This window comes from Trichosurus vulpecula, chromosome 2 (genome assembly GCF_011100635.1).
Source record: "Trichosurus vulpecula isolate mTriVul1 chromosome 2, mTriVul1.pri, whole genome shotgun sequence".
Classification (NCBI taxonomy): domain Eukaryota; kingdom Metazoa; phylum Chordata; class Mammalia; order Diprotodontia; family Phalangeridae; genus Trichosurus; species Trichosurus vulpecula.
In genome coordinates, this window is record NC_050574.1 from 72,243,960 (window position 1) to 72,269,035 (window position 25,076).

Here is a 25,076-nt window from a genome sequence, read left to right on the forward strand (position 1 = left end):
CAACATTTTTTTACCCTCCCTCCTTCATTAAAATATACCGCCCCCATACCCTGAATGGCAATTTTGGTAACCAATTGTATAATATGGGGTATACATAGAGGTAACAAGAATAGAACACATAATGCTAGCAAGAAGACTCCAATAATTTGTTTCCACCAGGAACCTTTGAACCAATCAAACCAAGAAGGATTGAATGGACTGGTCCATGTCTGAATTGGGACATCTTTTACAACCCGTCCATTATCATCTATTTATATGCAACAACTAGAGAGGTTGAGTTTCCCACAAACACCTCCCTCTTCTGCTAGCAAATAATCAAGAACCAATCTATGTTGCAGTACAGCCTCTCTGGTTTGGGTGACCTGATCAGCCAGTAGGTCCAATGCCTTGGCAGTCTGGTTGGTGATAATCTCTACCACAGATTTTGAACAATTCTTTGTGGGGGCCACTCAACTCCCCACCCACTGGCATCCCTGGTGACTGTTAGGAAAGTATCTATCCCCCACTTGAACCTCTCACTTGGGGGCATTAGATCATCGTATAGCTGTATTCCCAATTTGTTCCCTTCTTGTCCTGCTAAAAAGAAAAATTTTGGTCTAACCAACCCCACATAGCACACCCCTGTCCAATTTAAAGGGAGATGAGTATAGGCCGTATGGCCACAAATCCAATAATGTCCCCATTCACACTTTTCTACCCGGGGGCTACTTGTTTTGTTACTTTTACTCCAAAAAGTATCAAAATGTCCAAAATAAAAACCATTATCCCATCCTCACTGTCTATAAGGATCCAGGAGTATTCCATTAGTTTTTCTTTCTGTTTGACACCTTGCTATAGCTACCGAGTGCCAGAAATTCCAACCTATATTACCCTTACTCATAAGCCTTATACCACAAGAGGTCATTAGGTCTGGTATGGAAGAGACCAATTACTAAGGATCCAGGCCGGACTCAGAGGTACAGGTACCCAGGGTCAATTTTCAAATTGTTGTGGACCCCCACAGATCCAACAATTGGTTACATTAAAAGTTCTGGCAATGACTTAAATTATTCTCCTCCTTCCATGGAGGGGAGATAGGGGCTCCGATGATCAGAGCGATCCAAGTAACCAGGACAATAGGAGTCTGGATCTCATTTTCTTGCCTAATTTTTACCTTAAGTTACCTAACTTTACTAATTTTTAGCTCTCTTTTACCTTTTCCAGAAGAAATAAGCCTGTGCTTTCCCTTATGCCTCCCCCCTTATTCTGAAGGAAGGAAAAAAAATGCCACTGTCCCTGTTATCCCCACTATTCCTAATTTTCAACTAGTGGAATAATCCCTCCATCCTTCATTGAAGCTGGTATATACTGAATGATTAACAAGATAATGGGAACAATATTAATACAAAGGTTATTAGTCCGCTCTCTCCTGGTGTCCCTCTCCCTTCCGGTGTAGAATAATCTTCAAGGGGTTGGAAGTGTGGGAGCAAAAATCCGAAAAGGGGGGGGTGGAAGAAGTTTTATGAGATAATATTATTGAATCATCCCATAGACTAAGGCTGAGATATAAAGTTATATTGTATCTTTGTGGGATAGGGTCCTTAGATGTTTTAAAGTGATATAAGAGCAATTAGGTATTGATACAAATAGTGTAATTAATCCCTGGAACTAAATCAGAGACATTTTCAGTTTAGGGAAAGGAATTTCAAAGTAAGTCTCTTTAGGAGAGAAGTTGTAGAATAGTTATGTATTGATGGAAAAAGTTAAATGTGGATTTGAATTCATTCCATCATCTAAAACATACAGATAAAGTTATATGGTTCAATTCTTTCAGATCAGGTATAATTAGAGAAGAATAGAGAAATAGAGGAGAAACTGATGCAAATGTGTCAGAGCAGTAACTTATGATCTTAATGGGAAGATTTTATGAACAAGGGAGGAAATGCTTGCAAGCTATTTAGAGCTAGCTTTAAGGATGTTCCTGAAGCAATGTGACTTTATAGTCACCAACTATTGGAACTTGCCTTTAATGGGACTGTTAACTGACTGTTTTTCTGAGTCTAACTCCAGGTGTGAGTATCAAGGAAGGCTGACCCAAGATGGCAGCAGCCCTGTGGGAGGGCAGGCATGAGCTGCAGGTATGATTTCTTGGCAAAGTTGAGGGGGCAACTGTTCAGCATGTGCTGAGGTGGGACCGTCTTGACCTGATGCCTCAACTGAAACCTGGCAGACTAGGACTGGCTCAATGCATCTTGCAGTTGACACCCTGGAGTTGACAGGAAGCTGGGGAAAATATGGTCCCCTTACTCTAAGTCCCTACTGTCTTGGTGGCAAATTTCTATAATCAGAAGGTTTTGTAAGTCTATTAAAATAGTTGATTATGGAACATCTTAGATTACTCTAGGACTGGGACTAGTGTTAAGTTAGGTTTTTTTTCTTGGAAATGGTATGGAGACAATTAGGTCAAGGGCTTGTGAGAATATTTTGTTATTTGGTTAATATCATGCTTGTCTAAAGCTTTGTTACAGTTAGTAAGGTTAAAAGAAGAATGGCTTGTGGTTTCATACATGCCATCAAAGAAACATGGCATGACTAAAAGTTTTATATATGTACTGTGTTAAGAATTGGTTATCTAATGTATTTAGGTAGGTGCTGGAGTCTGCTGTTAATTCCTTAGTGAAATATTATCCTCCTGGTGAGGAAATGTTAATGTAAAGTATGTTAAGTAAAGTATGTAGGGAGTTAATGTAAAGTATGAGGAACTGGGTTCTGATGTAAAATTTCTTAAACATGGCAATTGGCCAAAGTTCCAATTTTGAATTTGTAAAAATGATCAGGGTATAAGGATTAGAAAATTGTGCCAAGGTAATTTTTGTAGGAGAATGGAAAGAAAGCTGGTTCCTACAAGAAGGCAAGAAGAAGATGCTGGAGATGGCTGGAACAAATACCAAGGACCAGAAGACTTCACTGATGTTCCCTGCCAGACAGCTTATGGGAAGAGACTTTTGAATCTTAAAGGGACAATTGCATTATCCTTTTCTTTTGGGTCTCTGTATCTGTATTTACAAAGGGGACTGCCCCCTTTGATTTTTCAATGCGTCGATCAATCCTTCCCATATTTAAGGGGGTGATGATTAAGGAGAAAAATTCAGATGAGAAAGAGAGTAAGGGAATATTAAAAATGTGGAAACAAAAATTTGAATAAAAGAAGAGGGGGAAATTGTAAGAAATGGGAGGAGGAGTTTTGTTTCCACAGAACTAAAGGTGCGCTTCCCTGCCCTCCCCCACCCCAGCTTTAGCAGAGACTAGGCCTCAAGGTCGGTCAGGTGAGAGGTCAGAGGCTTATACGCATGTGCATACTTTTTGAGAAGGCAGTCTGGGGAATTAGAGAGGCCAAACCCACTTGAACCTGTTCAAGCTTATCTAGGGTCTGGTCTTGGTCAAGAATCCAGGCCTACTGATTTGCATCATTTGCATATGTTAAAGAGGGAAAGTAGGGGAAGTAAAAGAATATAGTTTAATCCTAAACTAAGACAAGGAAAATCTAATTAACTTCACTTTTGCTTCTGTATCCTTATTATCCTATTTATATAAACTGTATAACCTAGGAAAACTATGCAAAAAACAAAGATTGTAAACTAACCATGACTCTAGCAGGAGTGGAGGGAATGGTTACCCCTGCTCCTGCAGCTGTATCAGTGTGAGTGTTCCCGTGAGCACTGCACCCGCTCTCCCGGGGAGCGTAATAAAATGCCTTCCTCTGCCCAAAAAAAAAAAAAAAATAAATGATGGACACATCCTCCCATTAATGGAAAATTGTATGAAATGTACTTAAGGCTCACCCTGCAAAGACTATGACTATTATGAGAAGAGCTATACCTCAAAGGAGCTCTAATAGTTCCCAAATACACAGCATGATAAAGTCTGCAAAGATGTTTCAAGAATATTCTATCCACTTTACAGATGAGGAAATCAAGGATTAGAAAAGTGAAGGTGTGACCAGTCTACAGCTAGGAAATGTCAGAACTAGACTATACTGTAGAAATACTTCAAATGAGAATTTCCTGGAAAATCCAGGATGAATGGGAGCCAGTTATAATCTCCATTTAGTAGAGGAATTCTTTACCTGGGCGAACATTTTTTTATTTAAAAAATATTTTGAGAAAGGGTCTCTAAGCTTCTGACTACCAAAGGGAACAATGAGAAAAAAAATCTTTTAAGAATCTCAATTTAGTCCTTCATTAGTAATAACACTCACCTGAAGTTGCAATTTTCCTTAGAGTCTGACTACTCAGACAGCTATTTTCCCTATGTTGGGGAAGTGAGAAAACATCCAGATAGTGCCTACTTTGTGCCAGGTACTGTGCTTAGTTTTCAACAAACACTGAAATCTTGCCTTTAATGTACCATGAGATAAAAATACCAAACTTAATCTATGAAAAATTAATGGGAGAATCAGCATGCCATCTGGCTAGGATATACTGCCTCCTCCTTTCTGTTAGAATCCTTAGATTCTGGAAAGACTTATATGAACTGATACAAAATGAAGGGAGCATAACCAGAACACTGTATACAATAACAGCAGTACTGTATGATGAAGAACTGAATGACTTAGCTATTCTCAGCAATACAATAGCCCAAGACAATCCCAAAGGCCTCATGATGAAAAATGTTATCTGCCTCCAGAGAAAGAACTGATGTTCTCTGAATACAGACTGAAGCATAATATTTTTCACCTTTTCTTGTTCAGGTCTTCTTGCACAAAATAACTAATATGGAAACTTTTTACATGACTGCATACATGTAACCTATATCAGACTGCGTACTGTCTCAGGGAAGAGGGAAGGAGGGACAGAATTCGAAACTTGAAAGAACGAATGTTAAAAATTGTTTTTTACATGTAATTGGGGTAAAATGAAATATTATTTAAAAAAAAAAAAAGAATCCTTAGGTTCCTTTCATAATGAGCTTAGGTGACAACTCCTCCATAAAGCCTTCTAAATTTCTCCAGTTGTCAGGGATCTCTCCCTGAATTTTTCTAGAATACTTTATCTGATTTCTCTCTTGCTGCCTTCAAGATCATAATTATGCATCTCTGCATACATATCATATCATCAAACAGAATGTAAACCCCCTGAGGTCTTCAATTGCTTTGTTTTTGTCTTTTGGGCCCCTAGCATTCATTTATTTATTAAACTAGAAAAAAAATGTTCAATTAATGAAAAACTACCTTCCCTTCCTCTCCTTCCCCCACTGAGAAATCAAGAAAAACAAAACCTCCAGTACAATCTTGCATGGTCAAGTAAAATAAATTCCCACATTGGCCATATTTAACGAAAAAAAAAGTCTCACAATGCATGTGTCTATCCAGAGGATGGTAGCAATGTTTCATTATTAGTCCACTGGAATTTTGTATGGTCACTGAATTGATCAAAGTTCCTAGTTTTGAAAATAGTGTTGTTAGTGTATAAATTGTTCTCCTGATTCTGTTCACTTCACTCTGCATCAGTTCATAGAAGTCTTCCCAGACCTCTTTGAAACCACTCCCTTCATAATTTCTTCCAGCACAATGGTACTCCATCACATTCACATAACACCAGACCTTGTCGAGTCATTCCCCATTGAACTCAAGAAGAAAGCAAGTAAGGATGGGGACTAGAGTTAAAGTAAGGAGTTAAGAGGAAGGATAATACCAGTGACAGAAAAGCTTTAAGCAAAACAAACTTCCTGATTCTGAAAGGTAGAGTTTTAGAAGAAAAAAGAAAAGCAAAAGGATTGAAGGGAGTGCTTGAAACTGCTTCTTAGACAATTGAGGAAAAGCCTAACAAATGGTAGCAGATGCATACAATAGAATTTAATTGCTCTACAAGAAATGACAAGAGACAATTTCAGAGAATCCTGTGTAAGTATGCACTGATGTAGAGTGAAGTGAACAGAACCAGAACAATTTATACAAGGAAAACAACACGGTAAAGAAAAACAACTTTGAAAGGCTTAATTCTGATCTAAGCAATGACCAACTATTGATCCAAAGTTACGACCTATGGAGCATCAACCATAGGCCCTCCAGATGACCTAATATGAAACATATTACATACTTCCTGACAGCTGCAAGAGACGGTAAGAGACTTGTACTTCTGGACATGGCTACTGTATGGATTCATTTTGCTTCATTATTGTTCTGTTAGTCTGTTTTCCCATGTGTGGGGGTGGGGTGGGGAGGGGAGAGGAGGGTCCCAATGAGGAAGGGGAGAGTTAGCAATCCCAAAATTGTAAAAGCCACTGAAACATTTTTTTAAACATTCAGGAAAAGCACCAATAAAAAACTCAGTTTTGAAAAGTAACGTATAGCATTGCTTTTTTTTTTAAAAGAAAGTGGTATAAAACAGAAATTGAGACTTTCATAGAAAATTCTTTTTCTATTCTGCTGTGTGTATGGAAATGATTTTTTTAGTGTATAAGGGTATAACTTTAAAAATTTAAATGAAAAAATTATAAAAAGAATAATAATAGCACCTACCTTGTAGGGTTGTTGTAAGAATCAAATAATATATGTAAAAGTCTTTTGCAAATCTAAATCTAAAGTACAGATTGAAATAGATTGCTCCAGATGTCCATTCCAACTCTGAGATCCTTTGAGGTTACTCTGTGAAGTAATTATCTCCTATTTCACTTTGCACAGTGCTAAGCACCCACATAGCATTTGGTAAATGAATGAGGCAGAAAAGCATTCAGTAAGCACTGACTTTGGGCAAGGCAAAACTGTTCTAAGTGCCAGGAATACAAACACAACCAAGCCCAATAGCTGTGGCTGTGAACGAGATTTTTTTATAATACTGGACAAGAACACATAAGGGTTTCAGTAGTAGCATGAAGGCGCCCTGGAAGCAGCGAGTCAGGAAGGGCTGGGCTTCAGCACCCAGTATCCCAGGAGTGGAAGAATGGAGGGTGAAAGCTGGAGAGCAGAAGAATGACATATAAAGATAACTGAGGTGTCGTGTGATGGGTGTGGATTGAGGACACATACAATGAAGGCTGGACAGGCCAAAGTCCAGAAAGCTAGGTGGGAACCTGGAGTGCCTAAACTAAAATGGAGGGCCTTCTGACCAGGAAGGAGAGGAGCGATTGATGTCAAGATATTATGGGGAATAGAACTAGCAGGAGTTGGCAAGAGATTGGACAGAGGGCATGAAGGAGAAGGAAAAGTTAAGAATGACTTCAAGATGACAAACTTAGGGATGACCCTCGACAGTAACAGAGAAGTTTGGAGAAGTGGATTTAGGAGAAAGGAAGGTAAGTTCCATTTTAGACATGTTGAACAGAGATGTTTAACAGGTAGTTAATGTTTCAGGGAACAGAATTTCTGTTCTCAGTGGTAGTGAAGATAGAGGGCACAGTGAGTAAGAGTGCTGAACTCAGAATCAGGCAGACTTCAGTACAAATACCACCTCAGACCTTTACTAGCTGTGTGACTTTTGGCAAGTCACTGAATTTCTTATAGCCTCAATTTCCTTATCTATAAAATGAGGAAAGGTTGTTGTGAAGATGAACAGAGAGAGCAACATATATACAGTGCTTTGTGAACCTTAAAGTGCCTAAGATCAAAAGAACAACAGATCTGAGATTTGTACTCAGCCGTAAATTCAGTACTCTTTCCACTACTCTATGCCACCTCTGATCTTTCACTTATGCAACATGACCAAAGAAGCCTCTGGACAAATGAGGTCTTTACTCTGTTCACATATACTACAACTTCTTAAATTAAATATTTAACATATAATAGTCTTACTGGTTTGGAGCAACAGCCAATTTTTACCTTTTTCACATATATGCCAAGACAGGCTTTAAATGGACCTCTGGTCAGAACATCTGGAGGACCAAATTCCAGCCTTAAAAATCCAAATCAAACAGTTTTAAGTTTGAGGTCTCTCTGATCTGCGTATGTGAGGGGAAAGCCACAAGTTATCTTTAAGACTGAATCATAAAGCACTTTTTTGAGCAGAAAAAGACTCACCTGTATGGACTGATTAAAAGGTACCCATACTTCACATGGCAGTTCAGTTTCAGGCACAGAAAGCAAGAGCTCAAAACAACTCCTATAATAAAGAAAGACAATAGCAGTAAAAAGCAGTTCAAGTTGTAGTTGATATTCTGTTAGTGCAATTACAAAATATTTAGATAATGGCCTCCATGAAGGGGGAGAACCACGTCTTTCTTAGACTTTTGCATCATCCTTCAGGGCCTAGCATACAGAAGAAACTTAATAAATATTTGTTGAATTTATACCTCTTGTATAAAATCACTTTTAATCTGTTTTAAAGTATAAATTTTCCCTCAAAATGTTTTACCCAGGTAATAGCCGTGTGAGCTTGGACAAGTCACTTAACCTGTTTGCCTCAGCTTCCTCGATCGTAAAATGGGGATAATATGAACATTTACTTCTCAGGTTATTGTGAGGCTTAAATGAGGTGACATTTAAGTACTTAGCACGGTGCCTGGCATATAGAAGGTAACATAAATGCTAGCTGTTATTATTGTTATTAATAGAGTGACACACTTGTTAAGAAATCGATTCTGAGGAATTGTTTCTTTTTAACTTTCCATCCTCAGTGCCCAGCATAATGGCATGAGCACCTGGAAGGGGAGTGAGGGAGTAGTGCTTGCTAGCCTCTGACTTTTTAACTCTAAGTATCAATAAAGATACTCCTATTAATGTATATCTAAAATTGTTCTATTTCCAGGCTCAGAGAGTGCACTGAGGGTCTAAGTAACTGGCTCTTGGTTCCAAAATCAGTTATTTGTCCAAGAAAAGGAGAAGAACTTGAACCTAGGCCTTCCTTTGTTACTCTCAGGCTGGGTCTCTATTAACTATGATGAACGTGGTGCTCTGAACATAGTAAAACACATGAATGTTTTAACAGAACTAGAGTCTGTATTCCAGGTATTTTGGGAAAAGAAAAGACATGAGAAGGGTAAAAGAAACAAAGGCCATCATAGTCTATACTCTTCTGGTCCTTTAATCCTTCCCATGCGGTAATTGCATTTGTTTAAAAAAAAAAAAAGTATCTCGTTAAGCCAAATGGATCTCTAATTGGTAAAATTTCAGAGTGATATAATCCGTAAAATCACAAGTCTTTTGGGATCATATAGTAAAATTTACTAATTTCACAGCTGGGAACACAGACTGTGTGGAGTGAAGTGACTCACCCAGGAACACACAAAAATGTCCAAGCCTCAAAGTTCAGGTGCTATGGAAGAAGCTATTTGGGGACTCCAGGGCCACTAGGCAAGCATAACTAGCCCTGATTGTAGGGTCAGCTTTCCTAAACTAATCTTACTTTCTCAGAACCTCTTCCTTTTCTGATTTCATATGCAAAGACACAGTGGTAATAATCTCTTCAAGGATCTTCATTTTTGCAGGACAAACTATAAAAAAGGAGATCTGAAGAGCAGGAAAGACTATAAGGGCAATACTTTAATTAGTACTAACAGCCCAAGCAAGGGAAAGAGAGGCACATATGTTGCTAATTTCATCCACCTCTAAGCAGCTCCATTTCCTCAGGAAGAGGTCCTGGAAAAAAATCAAGGAGACACAAGTGGGGAGAGGAAGAGAATAAAAGAGGATTAGGGCCTAAGACAGGAATACAAAAGAGCAGTAAAGCAGAAGAAAAATCCCAGTATATTAATTAATTTGCCAATGTTTAAATATTGGGAATATGTAAAACAAAGTTGCAACTTGGTTAGAAAGATATGAGAAAGTCTTCCTCCCTTCCTTACTTAGGAATATCAGAAAATTGGAGATTTGGGTTAATTGCTACTAAGTAGGAATAAAGGGATTACAAAACCTGAAAGGCTCTGGAGAACTAGTAGTGCCACCTAGAGAGGGAGAAGATTGCTTTAACATTTGCTTAAATGCTCAGGGGTCAAAGGTAAAGATGCTCATCAACTTTCCTTTTAGGTGACCTAGGCAAAACCACCAGTTTATCAAAAGACAGGGACTCAGAGCAGGCACATTATCTAGTAAGAAATACATGTTCCCCTCTCTGCTCCTTTTTTTCATGCTCTGTTCCATGGAGAGAAAGGATATATTCAGAAATGAAATGGTGTTTAAAAAAAAAAAGCAATGTAAAAAAATATATATGTACACGTACACACACACACACACACACACACACACACACACACACGCCAGGTGCAGTTGACCACATCTGTAATCCCTACTATCAGGGAGAATGGCTGTTAGACCAAGTTCATAAATTCTGAGCTGTAGTAGGGCTATAAAGATTAGGTATCCACTGGTGGCAGAGGGCCACCAGGACATGTATTGTACTGTACTGTATTGTATTGTAGACAGGATTTGGAGGGGTTAGAAATAGAGATAAGTTAAAGCAATGGGATTAGGTCCATGAATAGCCAGTGTACTTCCAACCTGGGCAAGATAGAATCTCCTCCCATCTCCATGGCCCCCCCCCCCAAAAAACTTGTAACAGCTATGATAATTGATTAGAACTCTCTTACGTTGTAACTCTGAAGAATAAGTGTTCTCAATAGTAGTAGTATCCCTTAAACACTCAAAATTACTTCATGAGTATTTCATACTGATTTGACCAAGTTCTTGGTACTGTGACATTGAAAAGTTTGAGAGACGTAATTTCTGGGTAATTAGTCATTTTAATAATAATGCTAGCACTTCAGTAAAAGAAGTGAGTGGCACTCTTGAATGCCAAAATCAATTGTGGCAGGCTCATGGTTTACATACCCTTGGAAAGTGGATGTTCCAGAGGGTAGCAATCAACTCTGGTTAACAAGTAATGAGAGAGAATGAATTAATTACAATGAGGGGCTGGACCTATTTTAATGAACTTTGATTTTGTCATTTATTTCTACATTACCCCCAGCCTTGGGCAATCCTAATCAAATCCCCACAGAAAACTTGAGTAGAACACAAGTTTCCCCCACCTTAGATTAAATTCCTTTTAAGGGTGGATTGTATCTAACCTAGATGGAGGATAGTTATTAATTCAATCTCATTATCAGTAATAATAATGATATAACATATATAATTATATAAAAATATAATAAAACATTAATAACTCTTCAAGAGGATGAACTTTGTAACTACAGAAAAAGGGGGAACTCTGGATCTCCCCAAATCGTTGATTATTAATAATAATTTCTCTCAGTACCCATAGCACCTAACACAGACTCTTGATAAATGCTTGTTGAATAAGTGAAAGAATGAATGCTGTGAAGAGAGCACAGAAGGTGAGAAGCTCCAACATCAGATACAATGAAAAGTAGCTGGCAACCACTGCTCAGAAAGGCTTTTGATGGCAAACTTTCCTGAACTTCTGGAGGCCAAACATAGTTATAGAAAAGTAGCATGGGGGTAGAAGAAAAAACACTGAAAGTCAGAAAACAGGTTCAAATATTGGTTCTGCCACTTAATAACTCTGTGGCCTTGAAGTTATCCATGTATCTAATTAATAGGAAATAGTAAAACAATTTCAGCAGCTGTAAAAGGAAGATTTTTTATATCTGCAATATCTGCCTCACAGAAGAGATGTAAGGATCAAATGAGATAATGCATATTGAGACACATAGTAAAACATTAAAGGGTAGTACAAATTTGTCATGGGTTGTTACTGAATTGGAAGCCAGACAGCCCAGTTTCAAATTTTGACTCTGCCAGTTAGTAATTACATGACAATACAAAGTCATTAAGCTTTTCTAAGCCTCAACGTGTTGTACCAGAAGCAAGCAAGACACACCACAGAGTATAAGTTTTAAGTGGAGAATTTATTAGCCGGCGGCCATCGGGGTATGGCACCACAAATCAATGGCAAATGTGTTGGGGTGATGGCTTGGCTTATATAGGATATGGGGGTACAGAGTGGGGGGAAAAACAGGAACAAAGGTCCTGGCTGATCAAAAGATTCAGTCAGGTTATCATACTAGCAGGATAATCTCATTTACATTCCTTGGTGGAGTCACGGAGTCCCAGGGATATCTCCCAGGAAGGGTCTGTCAAGTTATCTCTCAGTGGCATGATCCTATCTATTGAGATTCCTTGGTGGAGCCATGGAGTCCCAGAGGGTTTGCTAAATGCCAAAGATATCTGAGTCCATTCTTTCTGGGGGGGCTTGTCAGTAGCTAGGGGTTTCTCAGGGGTTCCTAATTTTCCTTGTATTACAAACGTCTTCATTTATCAAATAAGGATAGTAATATTTAGGCTACCTTCACGGAACTGTATTGAATAAAAATGTGATGCTTTTTTTCAAAGTGCTAGGCTTGCTACTTTTATTGTAAAACAAGAATGAGACTAAGCAGTGGTAACAGCTAAGATAACCTGAGAGAGATATTGGCCCACACCTAGGTACTTACTACTTTACTCCTGTACGAGGTAGGAATTTTTTTAATATTTTTTTTTCAGTCATTCATAAAGTTCAGAACACTTAGTCATTACCAGACCATTTATCTGGTGGCAGTTTACCCCAACAAAGTAGCTAAAGAGGAAATGAACAGTCCCAAGAAGTAAACCTACAAATTTAAAGAAAAAGTGATAACAGTAATGTTATAATCATTCTGATTAATCTTTTAAATATATATACTCTAACCCAATAGAAGACCCCTTTAGGGCAGATGTTCTCCTATGCTATCTGATTTACATAACTGAATGATTTCCTATATTAAGTTTAGATTTAAAATAGCACATATGAATACTTCCTATACAACAATGATGAAAAGCATCATTGGTAATTAACAATATTCTGAAACATAATTCAACAAGCTGATACATTTTTTTTTCATTATAAGATCCTTTGCGCACAAATTATTTTTGAGTTCTCAAGCTAAATTTTTACCAATCTTTCCCACATTTACTAATGGTTGTAGAAAAACATTAATAATGATAATTAATAATGATATTGTGGATGTATTATTTTTATTTAAATTCTTACTTGACCTTAAATTTAAAGGCTTTATCTTTTCAAACATTATGATGGATTTCTAGCCTTACATTTGTACTCTTAAGCAGGGTGGGACTTTTTTACTGTTTCCTCTTTTGGAATGCTAAGGCAATCAAGTGCCTTTAATGCATCTTGGCTTTGTTTGAATCAAGCAGGTAAAGTGTCTTCTGTTTTGGAGTGCTGCTCCGCACTGAGGTGATCAAGTACCTTTGAAGAGTTTGGCCTTTCAAATATAAAGACAAGTAAAGGGAGACCTTTTGTTGTCTTCTCCCACTGAGGCCTTCGGGTATCTTATCTTTGTTTGAATCAAGAGACATTGATTGGAAACAATGTATGTGATGTAGTGCTAGTGATTAAAGGTCTTCCTCACACTCCTTTTGCTAAGCAGGCTCTGAGCTTTCAGAGCCCTGAACAAGATATCTGAGCTCTGAGGTTGGCATTTTGCTTTTGGGAGTACACTCCCTGGAAGATGTTAGTGATTTGGCCAGATGAGTCTCTGGGTAGACGTTGGAGCTTTTCAAAACCCAGATGTTGATGCTTCTCTCTCTAGTAACTCTGTATGTATTGCTATGGACAGATAGAAGCCTGTCTGCTGACTTGTGTTATTTTGCTCTGTTTATATAGTTTCTGTTTGTATTTGCTCTGAAGTTCAGGGTGCTGACTTTTTCCCTGAACTAAGTGAATAATATGTGTATGTTTAATTAAAGTGAGATTGTTAACCCCTTAAAGTTGCTTTCCTTGGAAAAGCAGATCAAGGAAGGTGTGCTAGGAGCCCTCCTGTGTGCTCTTGTTGTTGGTCTTTCATCTCCACAGCAGCTGCTAACAACAATGTTGTTACAACATTCTGCAATGTTACAATGCTGTCTCTGGTTTATCATCTTCCATGAAAATCCATTCACAATGCCTTCTCATGCCCAGAAATAGATCTTGCATTCTCCAAATATATTCTAGTAAAACACAAGCTCTGGCAGGACCTATCAAACTAGAAATGCTTCAAGTATGGGGTCCTAAAACAGACTGTCAAGTGAGGTCACCTAAGGGAGTAGAAGCTCATCACCAGGCTGGCTACCAAGTAACTATTGGAGGGATGGGGGTGAGGGGTGTGAGGGTGAGAAAGGGGACACAGTGACTTAAGAAATCATTCATTAAAGGATGTAGAAGAATCCCAATCTCCACAAGAGAGATGTACGTATGATTAATTCTCATCTCTTTTCAATCACTGACGTTGAGGCCCAGAAAGGTCAAATGATTTGGCCAAGGTCACACAAGTATTAAGTAGTAGAAAGGATCTGAACTCAAATCTTCTGACTCCAGATTACGGGTTTTCCGCTGCATGATGTCTTTCTAAACATTTCAGTGTTCCCATCAATATTTTGCCCAACTAAATTAATTTTATTTCTTTTTTTAAAATGTAGCTTACTTTTCATCGGTGAGCCATGATCTTCAATAAATTAAAGAACTTAAACTCCTATTGCAGAGGAAATTTAGGTAAAAGATATCTCGTCCAATGAGATTTAAATAGGAAGAACCTATCAATGATATAAAAATTAAATCACACAGCAGAAGGTAATGAACAAAAGACCAATAAACTATAGATGTAATACACACACTCAGCAAAATCAAAGAACTCATTTTATAAAAGCATGAATTATTTTTGAAAACTTACAGAACTAGTCTGCCCAGAACGAGGAGAACATCTTCACATTCAGTAGTTAAATACGGCCGAGCACTGGCAAAGCTCTGGATTGAGAGTCGGTATACTTCCAGAAGGCATGCCATGTGTTCTGATGTATTCCTGTTGCCTGCATACTGTAGCAATGTCTGTAAGACAAAGGTAAGGTTAAAAAAATTTTTAATGACATTGACATACGTTGACTCATCCAAACACGCCACTCCCACTTTTTAATTCACATTCTTAGCTTGTTTCTTTTTGGACTTTCTTCATAGCTTAAGCCTCTGTTTTCTATTCTAACTGAAGGAGTAGAGAGTGAGCTATCAACCCCAGGGAAAGCACTTTGGGCTTGACACCTTTCTAATATTACAGCCTCAGTACTTCTTACATATGTTATGCTGAAATTATCCTCTAGGTAGAGCTCTGCTATCTTTTTGACTTCCATTCTTCTGTCAGGAGAGAAGTAGCATGGGGTAGGGGATCAAGAGCTGGCCTTGGAACTTAGGCATATCTAAGTTCAAGCCCTGGGGGAACCTCTTATACATAATGGCTACGTAACCCTAGCAAGTGACTTCAGGAGCTTTCTATACTGAGATGCCAAGTTTAGTTCTTATTCCTATCCTTCTGCAAATAGCATTTAATTGTGAAATACTGTCACTTCTAATTCCGCACCCTTTCTGACATTTGTTCTTTATTCCCACTGCCATTCTGGTCCAAGTCTTTATTACAACCTGCCTAGACTATTCCAACAAAGGAACTCCTAACCCATATAATCCGGCTCTACTTCATCCTTCAACACTGCTACCAGACTAAGATTCTTGTAGCACAGATCTGACCATGTCACTCTTAGACTCAAAGCCCTTTCAAACGGCCTCTGTGTCACTAAATAAATTTTAAAAATAACAATAATGATAAGCTAGCATTTGGATGGCACTTTAAGGTTTGCAAAACACATTATACATTATCATCACAACAACCCTGATAGGTAGGTGCTATTTATCCTTATTTTACAGATAAGGAAACTGGAGGCAGACAGAGGTTAAATAAGTTACCTAGGAGGTCACATATCTAATTAAGTGTCTGAGGCTCAATTTGAACTCAGGTCAAGCTGACTCCAAGTCCAGTGCTCAATCCTCTACACCACCTAAAGTGCCTAATTTGAATCCAGTTCTAACTCCTTAAAGTGCCATTCAAGCCCAACCAGAACCTGGTACTAGCCTAGCATTCCAGTTTCATACACCACCCAATCTGCAATTTGTACATACTATACTTAAGTCAAACCAGATTGCTTGTTCTACAACTCAGTGAATTCAGTTATGGTGCTCTCTATACCTGGAATGCCCACTTTGCCCCATTTCTACCTACTTGATATCCTACTCATCCTTCAAATCCTGTTTAAAATTCAACACTAGTCCCTAAAGCCTTCCCTGATCCTTATCCATCCCTCCCACAAGAGTACTGCTGACCTTTACCAGGGGACCTCATGAAACACCTGGTCTAAGCTGGTCAATCCCAGAGTATCCATCTCTTGCCTAAGGGCCTTCTGTACTTTTACAAAGGCTGTCAGTCAGGTCTGGAATACTCTCTCTCCTCAATTCTGCCTCTTGTGACATCTAGATGTGCTTCAAAATTCAGCTCAAGTACCAACTTTTCCTAATTTTCTCAATTTGTTAGTGCCCTTATGTCCTACCATTGACCATGCATATTTTCTGCCCCCCCCAACCCCCTTGTGTCTAAACATGCACCCACTGACCATCCTTGAGGTCAAGCATTGTTTCATTTTGACATTTGTAACCACCACACGTGGAAAAATACCTAAGCATAAAGTATACAATTAACATATAAATAATTCCCCCCCCCCCAAATTCTAAAAATTTACTGCAAAATGGGTATAACTAAATATACTTTTGCAAATCATAAGCTCCTCCTGGATATTTTAGATTCCTCCCTGGATTTTTATGACAAAGTTACATGATGGTTCTCCTATGGGGACTAACTGATCCTTTTCACTAACTTTTGTAGGATATCCTATATGGATCTCATTAGTGTCCATGGATTCATAGTCAACTAGCATTGATTAAATATCTACAACGTGCCAGGGGCTGGGGGTACAAAGAAAGAAAAAAATCGCTGCTCTCAAGGAGCTTACAGTCAAATGGGGGAAGCAATATGCAAATAGCTGCATACAAACAAGCTATATAGACAGGACAAACTGGGGGATCATCTCCAGTCATCCTGATCTATATCTTGCCACTAGACCCAGATGGCTCTGGAGGAGAAAGGGAAGCTGATGACTTTACACAGCCCTCCTTCACTGTAATCCAATTCACTTGCAAGTCATGGCATCACCTTCCTGATGTCATGGTCCTCTTCAAGAAAAAAGGACAAACAACAACAACAACAACAACGACAAGAAGACAGTACAAACTGGAGGTCATTTCAAAATGAAGACACTATGATTAAGGAGGACTAGGAAAGTCTTCTTGCAGAAGGTGGGACTTTGCTAGACTTAAAGGCAGTCTAGGAAGCCAGAGGTAGAGATGAGAAGGGAGGGAGATGCAGGTACAGAGGACAGTTAGAGAAAACACTCCTAATTAGTTGTGTGGTGGAAACTCAAAGTAGAGAACGAGTATAAGGTTCTAGGAACAGCAGTGGCATTGGACTGTAGAATACACAGCAGAGAATATAAGAACTAGAAAGGGGCCATGTTATAAAGGGCTTTAAAAGTCTAACAGAAGACTTGATATTTGATCCAGGGCAATAAATAGGGAGCCATTGGAGTTCACTGAATAGAAGAGTTCTAAGATCAGTCCTATGTTTTCAGGAAGATCACTTTGAGAGCTGAGTGGAAGATGGACTAGAGTGGAGAGAAACAGGCAGTAACTCTACAGGAAACTATTTCAATAGTTCAAGTGTGAAATGATGAGGCTTGCATTACAATGTTTGCAGTGTCAGAAGAGGGTACATATAAGAAATGTTATAAAAGCAGAAATTAAAGGACTTGACAACTCACTGATATGTAGGTGGGAGGGTAAGAGTAAGGAGTGGAGGATGACAGTTTGTGAGCCTGGGGAATTGGAAGGATAGTGGTATCCAAATAGTAATAGGAAATTTATGAAGAGGGAGAGGTTTTTTTTTTTTGGGGGGTGTGGAGATAATGGGTTCCATTTTGGACATGTTGATTTTAAGATGTCTATTGAACTGATCCAGTTCAAGATGTATAGCAAGTAGCTGGAGATCTAAGACTGGCAATCTGGAGAAAAGTTTAGGCTGGACAAGCAGATCTGAAAGTCATCGGCACAGAGATGATAAATGAATTCACGGGAGTTGATAAGATCAGTAAATGAAATAGTATAGAAGAAGAGGGCTCAGGTCAGAGCCTTGGAGGACAAAGTTGGTGTCAGCAAAGGATATTGAGAAAAAGAGCCATTTGATAGGTAGGAATCGCAAAAACCTAGAGAGAATAGAGTATTAAGGAAAAAAAGGTGAACAAGAGTGTCAAAGGTTGCAGAGAGATCAAAAAGGATGAGGACTGAGAAAATGTCAGTAGATTCAGCAATTAAGATATCATTGGTAATTTTGAAGAGAGTACTCTTGGTTAAAAGATGAGATTAGAAGCCAGACTGCAGAGTTAAGAAGAGAGCAAGAGGAAAGGAACCAGAAGTAACCTTCTCAAGAAATTTAGCCACGAAAGGGAGAAGAGATAAAGGATAACAGATACATGGGTGTGTTTGGAGGCAGCAGGAAAGCAGCCAGCAGGCAAGGAGAGATTTAGTCAGAAAGTAGGGATAATAGAGACAGAGTCATAGAGGATGCAAGCTTGGATGACTGGCTGGGAAGAGGGGAAGGGTAATGAAGTCCATTTTGGACAAGTTGAGTTTAAGATGTCTACATGATAGGACACAGACATAACCCCAAGCTCACATCATCAGCAAATTCCTTGCCTGGACCATCCATTTCATTAGCTCCCCTAGCACAATGTTAAAACCTCTATCAGACACTTCAAGCACACTCTGAATGGTAGCCTTCCCCTACTACCCCTTTCAGCATTCCATCTTCACACTATCGCCTGAATCCTGGGAATGGCTCCAATGTAAGGGGGACTCAGTGACTGCTGAGTCTTTGCCTGGAATTTCCTTATCATAAGGCCAAACCTTACTTCAAAAGCTCTTTAATTTTATGTAATCAAAATAGTGTATTTTACCTCCTCTCAATTCTTTTTCTGGTCAAGAACTCTTCTTCCCATCTATAGTCGCAAAATGCATTTTCATACTTGCTCCTTTAATATTTATAATATGACCCTTTTTTTAAAAATCTAGGTCACACATCCATTTTAGAACTTATTGTTATATATGGCATGAGATGTTGGTCTAAAACCTAATTTCTGCCATACTGCTTTCTCATTTTCCCAGCAGTTTTTGCTAAATATTATTGACTATTCCAGCAGCTGAGGTATTTGGGTTTGATGAACACTATGTCACTACATTTGTTTGCCTATGTATATTGCATATCTAATCTGTCCAACTGGTCAACTTTTCTAATGTTTCAGTGTTTCCCAAATAGTGTTGATGATATTTTGAGATATGGATCTACTAGTCTCCCTTCCTTCCTTTCTTAAACTTCCCTTGAGGTTTTAGACTTTTTTCCTCATCAGACAAATTTTATCTTTTTTTCTCTCTAAAGTAATATTTAAGTAGGACTGTCAGTTTATTATATATTGGCATGATACAACCATGAGCCACTAATGTCTCTCCACTTATTTAGGTCAGTCTTTTTTTTCTGTAAAGAGTGTTCTGATAATCCAACTATTTTATACATTCTTTAGATACTGCTGGTCATAAACTGATGATTTGTGTGTTGGTTCTTCATCCTGATACTTTGCTTAAATTATTGGTTCAATTAATTTTAGTTGATTCCAGGATACTCAATAGTTATGTTATCTGCAAAAAGCAATAATTTCATTTCCTATTTACCTACACTTATTTCCTTTTGTCTTAATGCTACAGCATTTCTAGCATTATGCCAAATAACACTGGTGGTAAGCGATAACTTTTACTCCTATTGTGAGAGATGGGTAGGTTAGGCAAAGTTAGATTCCCACAGAAGAGTTAATTAAATTCCACCGAATAACTGATGAAGTGTTAGCTTGAACAAAGAAGGGAATAAAAATTAACTAAGGTAGATGGACTCAGCCAATGAGAGAAAAGCTAGTGGCTTTCTGAAAACCACAAATCCTGATATAGGCAAAACTGGTCTAAACTGGCCAGATAATGGGTCAGGGTTGAAGAGAAATCTGGGTCAAATGGCTACCAGGCATGCTTAATTGGCTAACTGAACATTACCTTACACACCCACAGGGAGGAGTTTTTTGCCATTTTTGAACACAGGACGTATGTTGAAGAGGGGGGAACATACCAAGGAGTTGCATGTTGGGGGCGTATAGGGAAGACTGTAACCCAGAAGAGCGGACCAATCCATTCTCTGAAGGGAGGAACTGAGTTGATGGTGCATCAATCTGTCAGTCTAACAGAATAAAGTTGGCCTCACTCCGGTACTCTCCACTCCCCCTTCCTAAAGAAGGGTGGAGTCTGATCCTGGCCAGGAATGTTTACCAATTCCTTTGGGATTCCTCAATAATAAACTGCCCTTGATACAAGAATTTCAGTGTCAAGCTTATTTCTAGCACTATCATAGTGGAAAATCTCCATTGGTTTTAAATATATTCTATTGACTATACTAATTAAAAGCCTATGCTTCTAGCTTTTTATTTCTAACAGATATGGGTACATTCAGTTAAAAGCTTTTCCTGAATCTTCATGTAATCATATACCTTTGATTGTTCTTGTTATTAATATAGCCTACTATATGCATAGTTTTCTTAATATTGAACCAACCCTGCATTCCTAACTGGTCATTATGTCCAACTGTTTTTGATTACTATTCTCTGCTGTTTTATTTAAAATTTGTGTGTCAATATTCAGGATAATTTTCTTTCTCTGCTTTGTCTTTCCCTGGTTTAGATCTCTAGACCATATTTGTATCAACAGAAGGAATTTAGAATGATTACTTCCTTTACAAATTTTGCAAATAGTTTATGTAACATTGAATTGTTCTTTGAATATTTGATAGACTTGACTGGAAAACCATCTGGTTCTTGGGTTTTTTTCTTTGATAGTTCAATTTCATTTTTCTGAGACTGGGTTGTTTAAATTCTCTAGTTCTTGTTATGTTAATATGGGCATTTTATATTTGTCAATATCTGTTTCATTTAAATTGTCAATTTTGTTGGCATGTACTTGGGGAAATAGTTTCTAATGATTTCCTTTATTCTTCCTTTTTAAATTTTTGATATTGGCTTTAGTCTCAATTTTTAAAGATAATTATATCATGAAGCCAATCCCCCAACCCCTGCCCTATTTTTTGGTATTGCTAACGTTGTCATAGTGAATTTATTTATAAATATTTCAGGATATTACATTATCCTGACACAAGGAAAAAACAGGCTGTGCTATCTTTTGCTATTGCCCAGGATTCATCTTCTCTTATATGTATCTAATCCCCTAAAGGAATGAATGCATTTTTTTAATACATTATATAACTCTGGAATATGTACAACCCTGTGATTTCACTAATGTAGGGGACTCTTGTAAGGAAACTAACCACCAATTCCAGAACAGAAATTTTCTGCAACTTGTAGTCTTAGAAGTTCCCTGGAATACTGAGAGGTTAAAGAATTTATGTAGAGTTGTGCAGACAATGTGTACAACTGAGGAGGCAAAGTGGAGTAGTGGATAGAAAGACTTCCCAAATCAGAAGACCTGGGTCCTCTTTGAGAATGAAGGACAAACAACAACTTTATCTGAAAAATCAATGCTATTCCTTAAAAAAGCTAACTTGTATTATAAATAGTTGAAAATAAAATTTTTCCTTTTCAAGAGGTATATATGTGGAATAAATGGTTGAATCCTACTCTACCACTTACTACCTGTATGAACTTGGCAAGTGACTTGACTTCTTTGGGAATGAATTTCCTCATCTGTAAAACAAGGTATGAGTCTCTCAGAGTCCTCTTAGCTATACACCCTGTTATCATCTTTAAAACACAAAATACTAATGAATATAAATGATATATCTTAGTATCTTAATGAGACCTTGTTACAATGACTAATCAGCTTCTTTTTCCAACATCATAAATTTTCAAGATGTAACATTTACGTAGCTTCTTTCAGAGGTCACCTGGGCCCAGACTATGGAATTCAACATATTAAAGAATCTAAAACTGGAAAGGGGCTTTCAAAAAATTATCTAATCTTACAGATGAGAAAAGTAAGGTGCAAACTGGTAAAGAACTTTGTCCAATTTATTATTCAAGATATATGAACAATTAACATATACATGTAAGACCAGGAAGGAAGGAAGGAAGGAAGGAAAAGAAATTATACGTCAATCTGCACTCAGTTCATCAGCTCTCTCACTAGAGATGCACTGCATTTTTCGTCATGAATTCTTTGTAATTGCCTTAGATCCATGAATTGATCAGAGTAACTAAGTCACAGCTGATCAGCCTTACGTTATTGCTGTTACTGTGTAAAATGTTCTTCTGGTTTGGCTCACTTCACTTTGAATCAGTTCATATAAGTTTTCCCAAGACTTTTCTGAAACCATCTTGCTGGTCATTTCTAATAGCACAATGGTGTGTCAGAATTTGTGCAGTCATTCCCCAACTGATGGAAATCTCAATTTCCAATTCTTTGCCACCACAAGAGCTGTATAGCAGCACTTTTTGTGATAGCACAGAATTGGAAACCAAACAGATGCCCATCAAACGGGCAACCACTAAACAAATTGTGATACATGAATATAATGGATTATTACTGTGCTGTGAGAAATGAGTGTGACAAATACAGAGAGACTCATGGAAACATCTACATGAACTGATGCAGAATAAAGTGAGCAAAGAAAACAATATATACAATGACTATAATAATACAAAGGGAAAGAACCACACACACACACACACACACACAAAATCAAAAGTGAACATTGAAAAGTATAAATAACAACCATGGTCTCAAAGAAGAGATGAGAAGACAACCCCCATTTCACTGCAGAAGTGAGAGGTCCACAAGTGTTATTTACTGAATATTTTTTCCTACACTTTTCAATGCACTCATCAATTAAGCTGATCCCCTCCCCCTTAATTTTTGCTACTAAAAAATACTATTTTTATATGGGACAGCTCTCTGGGAGGAGTAGGAAGAAACCTATTGAAAGAAATTGTGCTGATTTAAAAAAAAAACCCAAGAGGTATCAATAAAAACATTTAAAACAAGAGAGATTTGCCCAAGGTCACAGAAGTACAGGTACCCCTTCCACATCTTTGATTTCCTCAGCACAGTTTTGCTCTATCATGGATTGGCATAAGAAATTAAATGGGAATTTTCTGGGGAACTTTGTGGAAGACACAGACAACACATAAAGGACAGCAGATGACACAGAAAAAGTTTAGAAACTCAGAAACATAAAATATATGTATAGTATTATAATAAATCTGCCCAAATTTTTCATACTTCTTCTCTGGTATGTAGGGAGGGCCAAAAAATTTCTATACAGATGATCCAGTTTGCAGGGGGAGAACTCCCATGATATGGAAGGGATAACTGTAATAAGTGATAGACTCTGTCATGTTCCTCAGAACGAGATGTCTAGTTTTCCATCTTGATATTTTTCTAGCTCTCCTCACTTATAGTTGTGGCATGACAGAAGATGTCCACAAAATTTTCCATGGTTCTATATTATCCTCGCTAATCTCACCATCAGCATGGGTTGTTAGGAAGCTGTAGTATGGTCTTAATTAGCTTTTCTTACTTAACATACTCATATATTTTGTTTTGGTGAAGTAGATAACCTCCCAAGAGACTAAGTAACCCACACTAGAAAGTACATTCCCTAATCACAAGAATGCAAAATTGCCTAATGATGTGACTAACGTTATCCTCCATTCTTCTCATTAAAAATTTCCCCAAAGTAAGGTTTCTGTAACTTGGGATGGTGATGGGGGAATGGGAGTTAAAGATTTTTTTTAAAAAATGATTCCAAGTTAATAAGCAGCCTGGACGACTAGAAGAATGGTTGGTTCATTAACAAAAACTGATGTTACACGGAAGGGTAAGTTTAGAGGTAAAATTTACTTCCATCTCTTCCATAAGAATGCCCCCACAATCATTCTTTCTCTAATCTTTAACCACTCCCTACCTAACCTACTAGTTCCTTCCCTTCTGCCTACAAACATACCCACATCTCCTCCAACCTTAAAAAATAAACCTAACCCACCAAATATCATTCTTGGAAAAAACTTTCTACAATTCTTGCTTTCATTTCTCATCATTCCTTACCCTTCTGCAATCTGCTTTCTTCTGACCTTACCACTCAGTTGAATGTGTTCTCTCTACAATTACCAATATCCCTTAATTGCCATATCTGATAAAGCCTTTTCTCAATTCTCATCCTTTCTGACCTCATGTGACACTGCTGAACACTTAAACTCGAATACTCTCCTCTCTGGACTTTCTTGGCACTTCTCTCTGGGGTTTCCTCTTAATTGTTTCTTTTTCAATCTCCATTGATGGATCATCATCCCTAAACATGGCTCCCTTTAACTACACCTCTACTGGATGGTCTCTCCTGTCTATACATTCTCTCAGTGACCTCATCAACTCCCGTGGGTTTTAATTATGATCTCTATGCTCAGATGACTCCCACGTCTATGTATCGCACCCTACCTCTTGAGCTCCAAACTGCTTGAGCTCCTGACCTGCACCAACTGCTCACTGTCCCTTAGCCATTTTGAGGTGGATGCTCTGTAAAACAGAACTCATTATTTTTTTTTTTATTAATTTTGGTTACATTTGAGTTCCAAACATTTTTCCTCCCTCCCTTCCAACTTCATGAAACTGCACAATATATAGTTCCATAAATATCAGTTCTTTGTCTAGAGGTGGATAGCATCTTCCTTCTTAAGTACTTTGTAGTCGATTTGAATATTCATATAACTCAGAAAAGCTTAGTAATTCACTTTTACCCTTCAAACAGTGCTGCTGTTACTGTATACAAGGTTCTCTTGGTTTTGCTCATTCCACTCTTCATTATTTCATGGAACTCTTTCCATGTTTTCCTAAAATCAACTTGCTCATCTTTTCTTACAGCACAGCAGTATTCTATCACAATAATATACCACAACTTGTTCAGCCATATCCCCTCAATTTCAAGTTCTTTTCTACCACAAAGAGAGCTGCTATAAATATTTTAGAACATATAGGTTCTTTTCCTTTTCCCCTGACCTCCTTGGGAAACAGACCTAATAGTAGTATTGCTGAGTCAAAGGGTACACAAAGTTTTATAACTCTCTGGGTATAGTTCAAGATTGCTTTCCAAAATGGCTGAATCAGTTCAGTTTC

The 25,076-nt window shown here is 38.0% G+C and overlaps 1 protein-coding gene across 1 annotated transcript in view; it reads right to left on the reverse strand.

Annotated features, from left to right (window-relative positions):
- RLF (RLF zinc finger) overlaps nt 1-25,076 on the reverse strand; it is a 121,147-nt gene that overhangs the window by 48,039 nt on the left and 48,032 nt on the right. Inside the window, exons 2-3 of the mRNA XM_036745207.1 lie at nt 14,614-14,768; nt 7,994-8,075 (exon numbers count right to left, since the gene is read on the reverse strand). Of these exons, the coding sequence (XP_036601102.1) occupies nt 7,994-8,075; nt 14,614-14,768 (237 nt within the window). The remainder of the gene's footprint in view (nt 1-7,993; nt 8,076-14,613; nt 14,769-25,076) is intronic.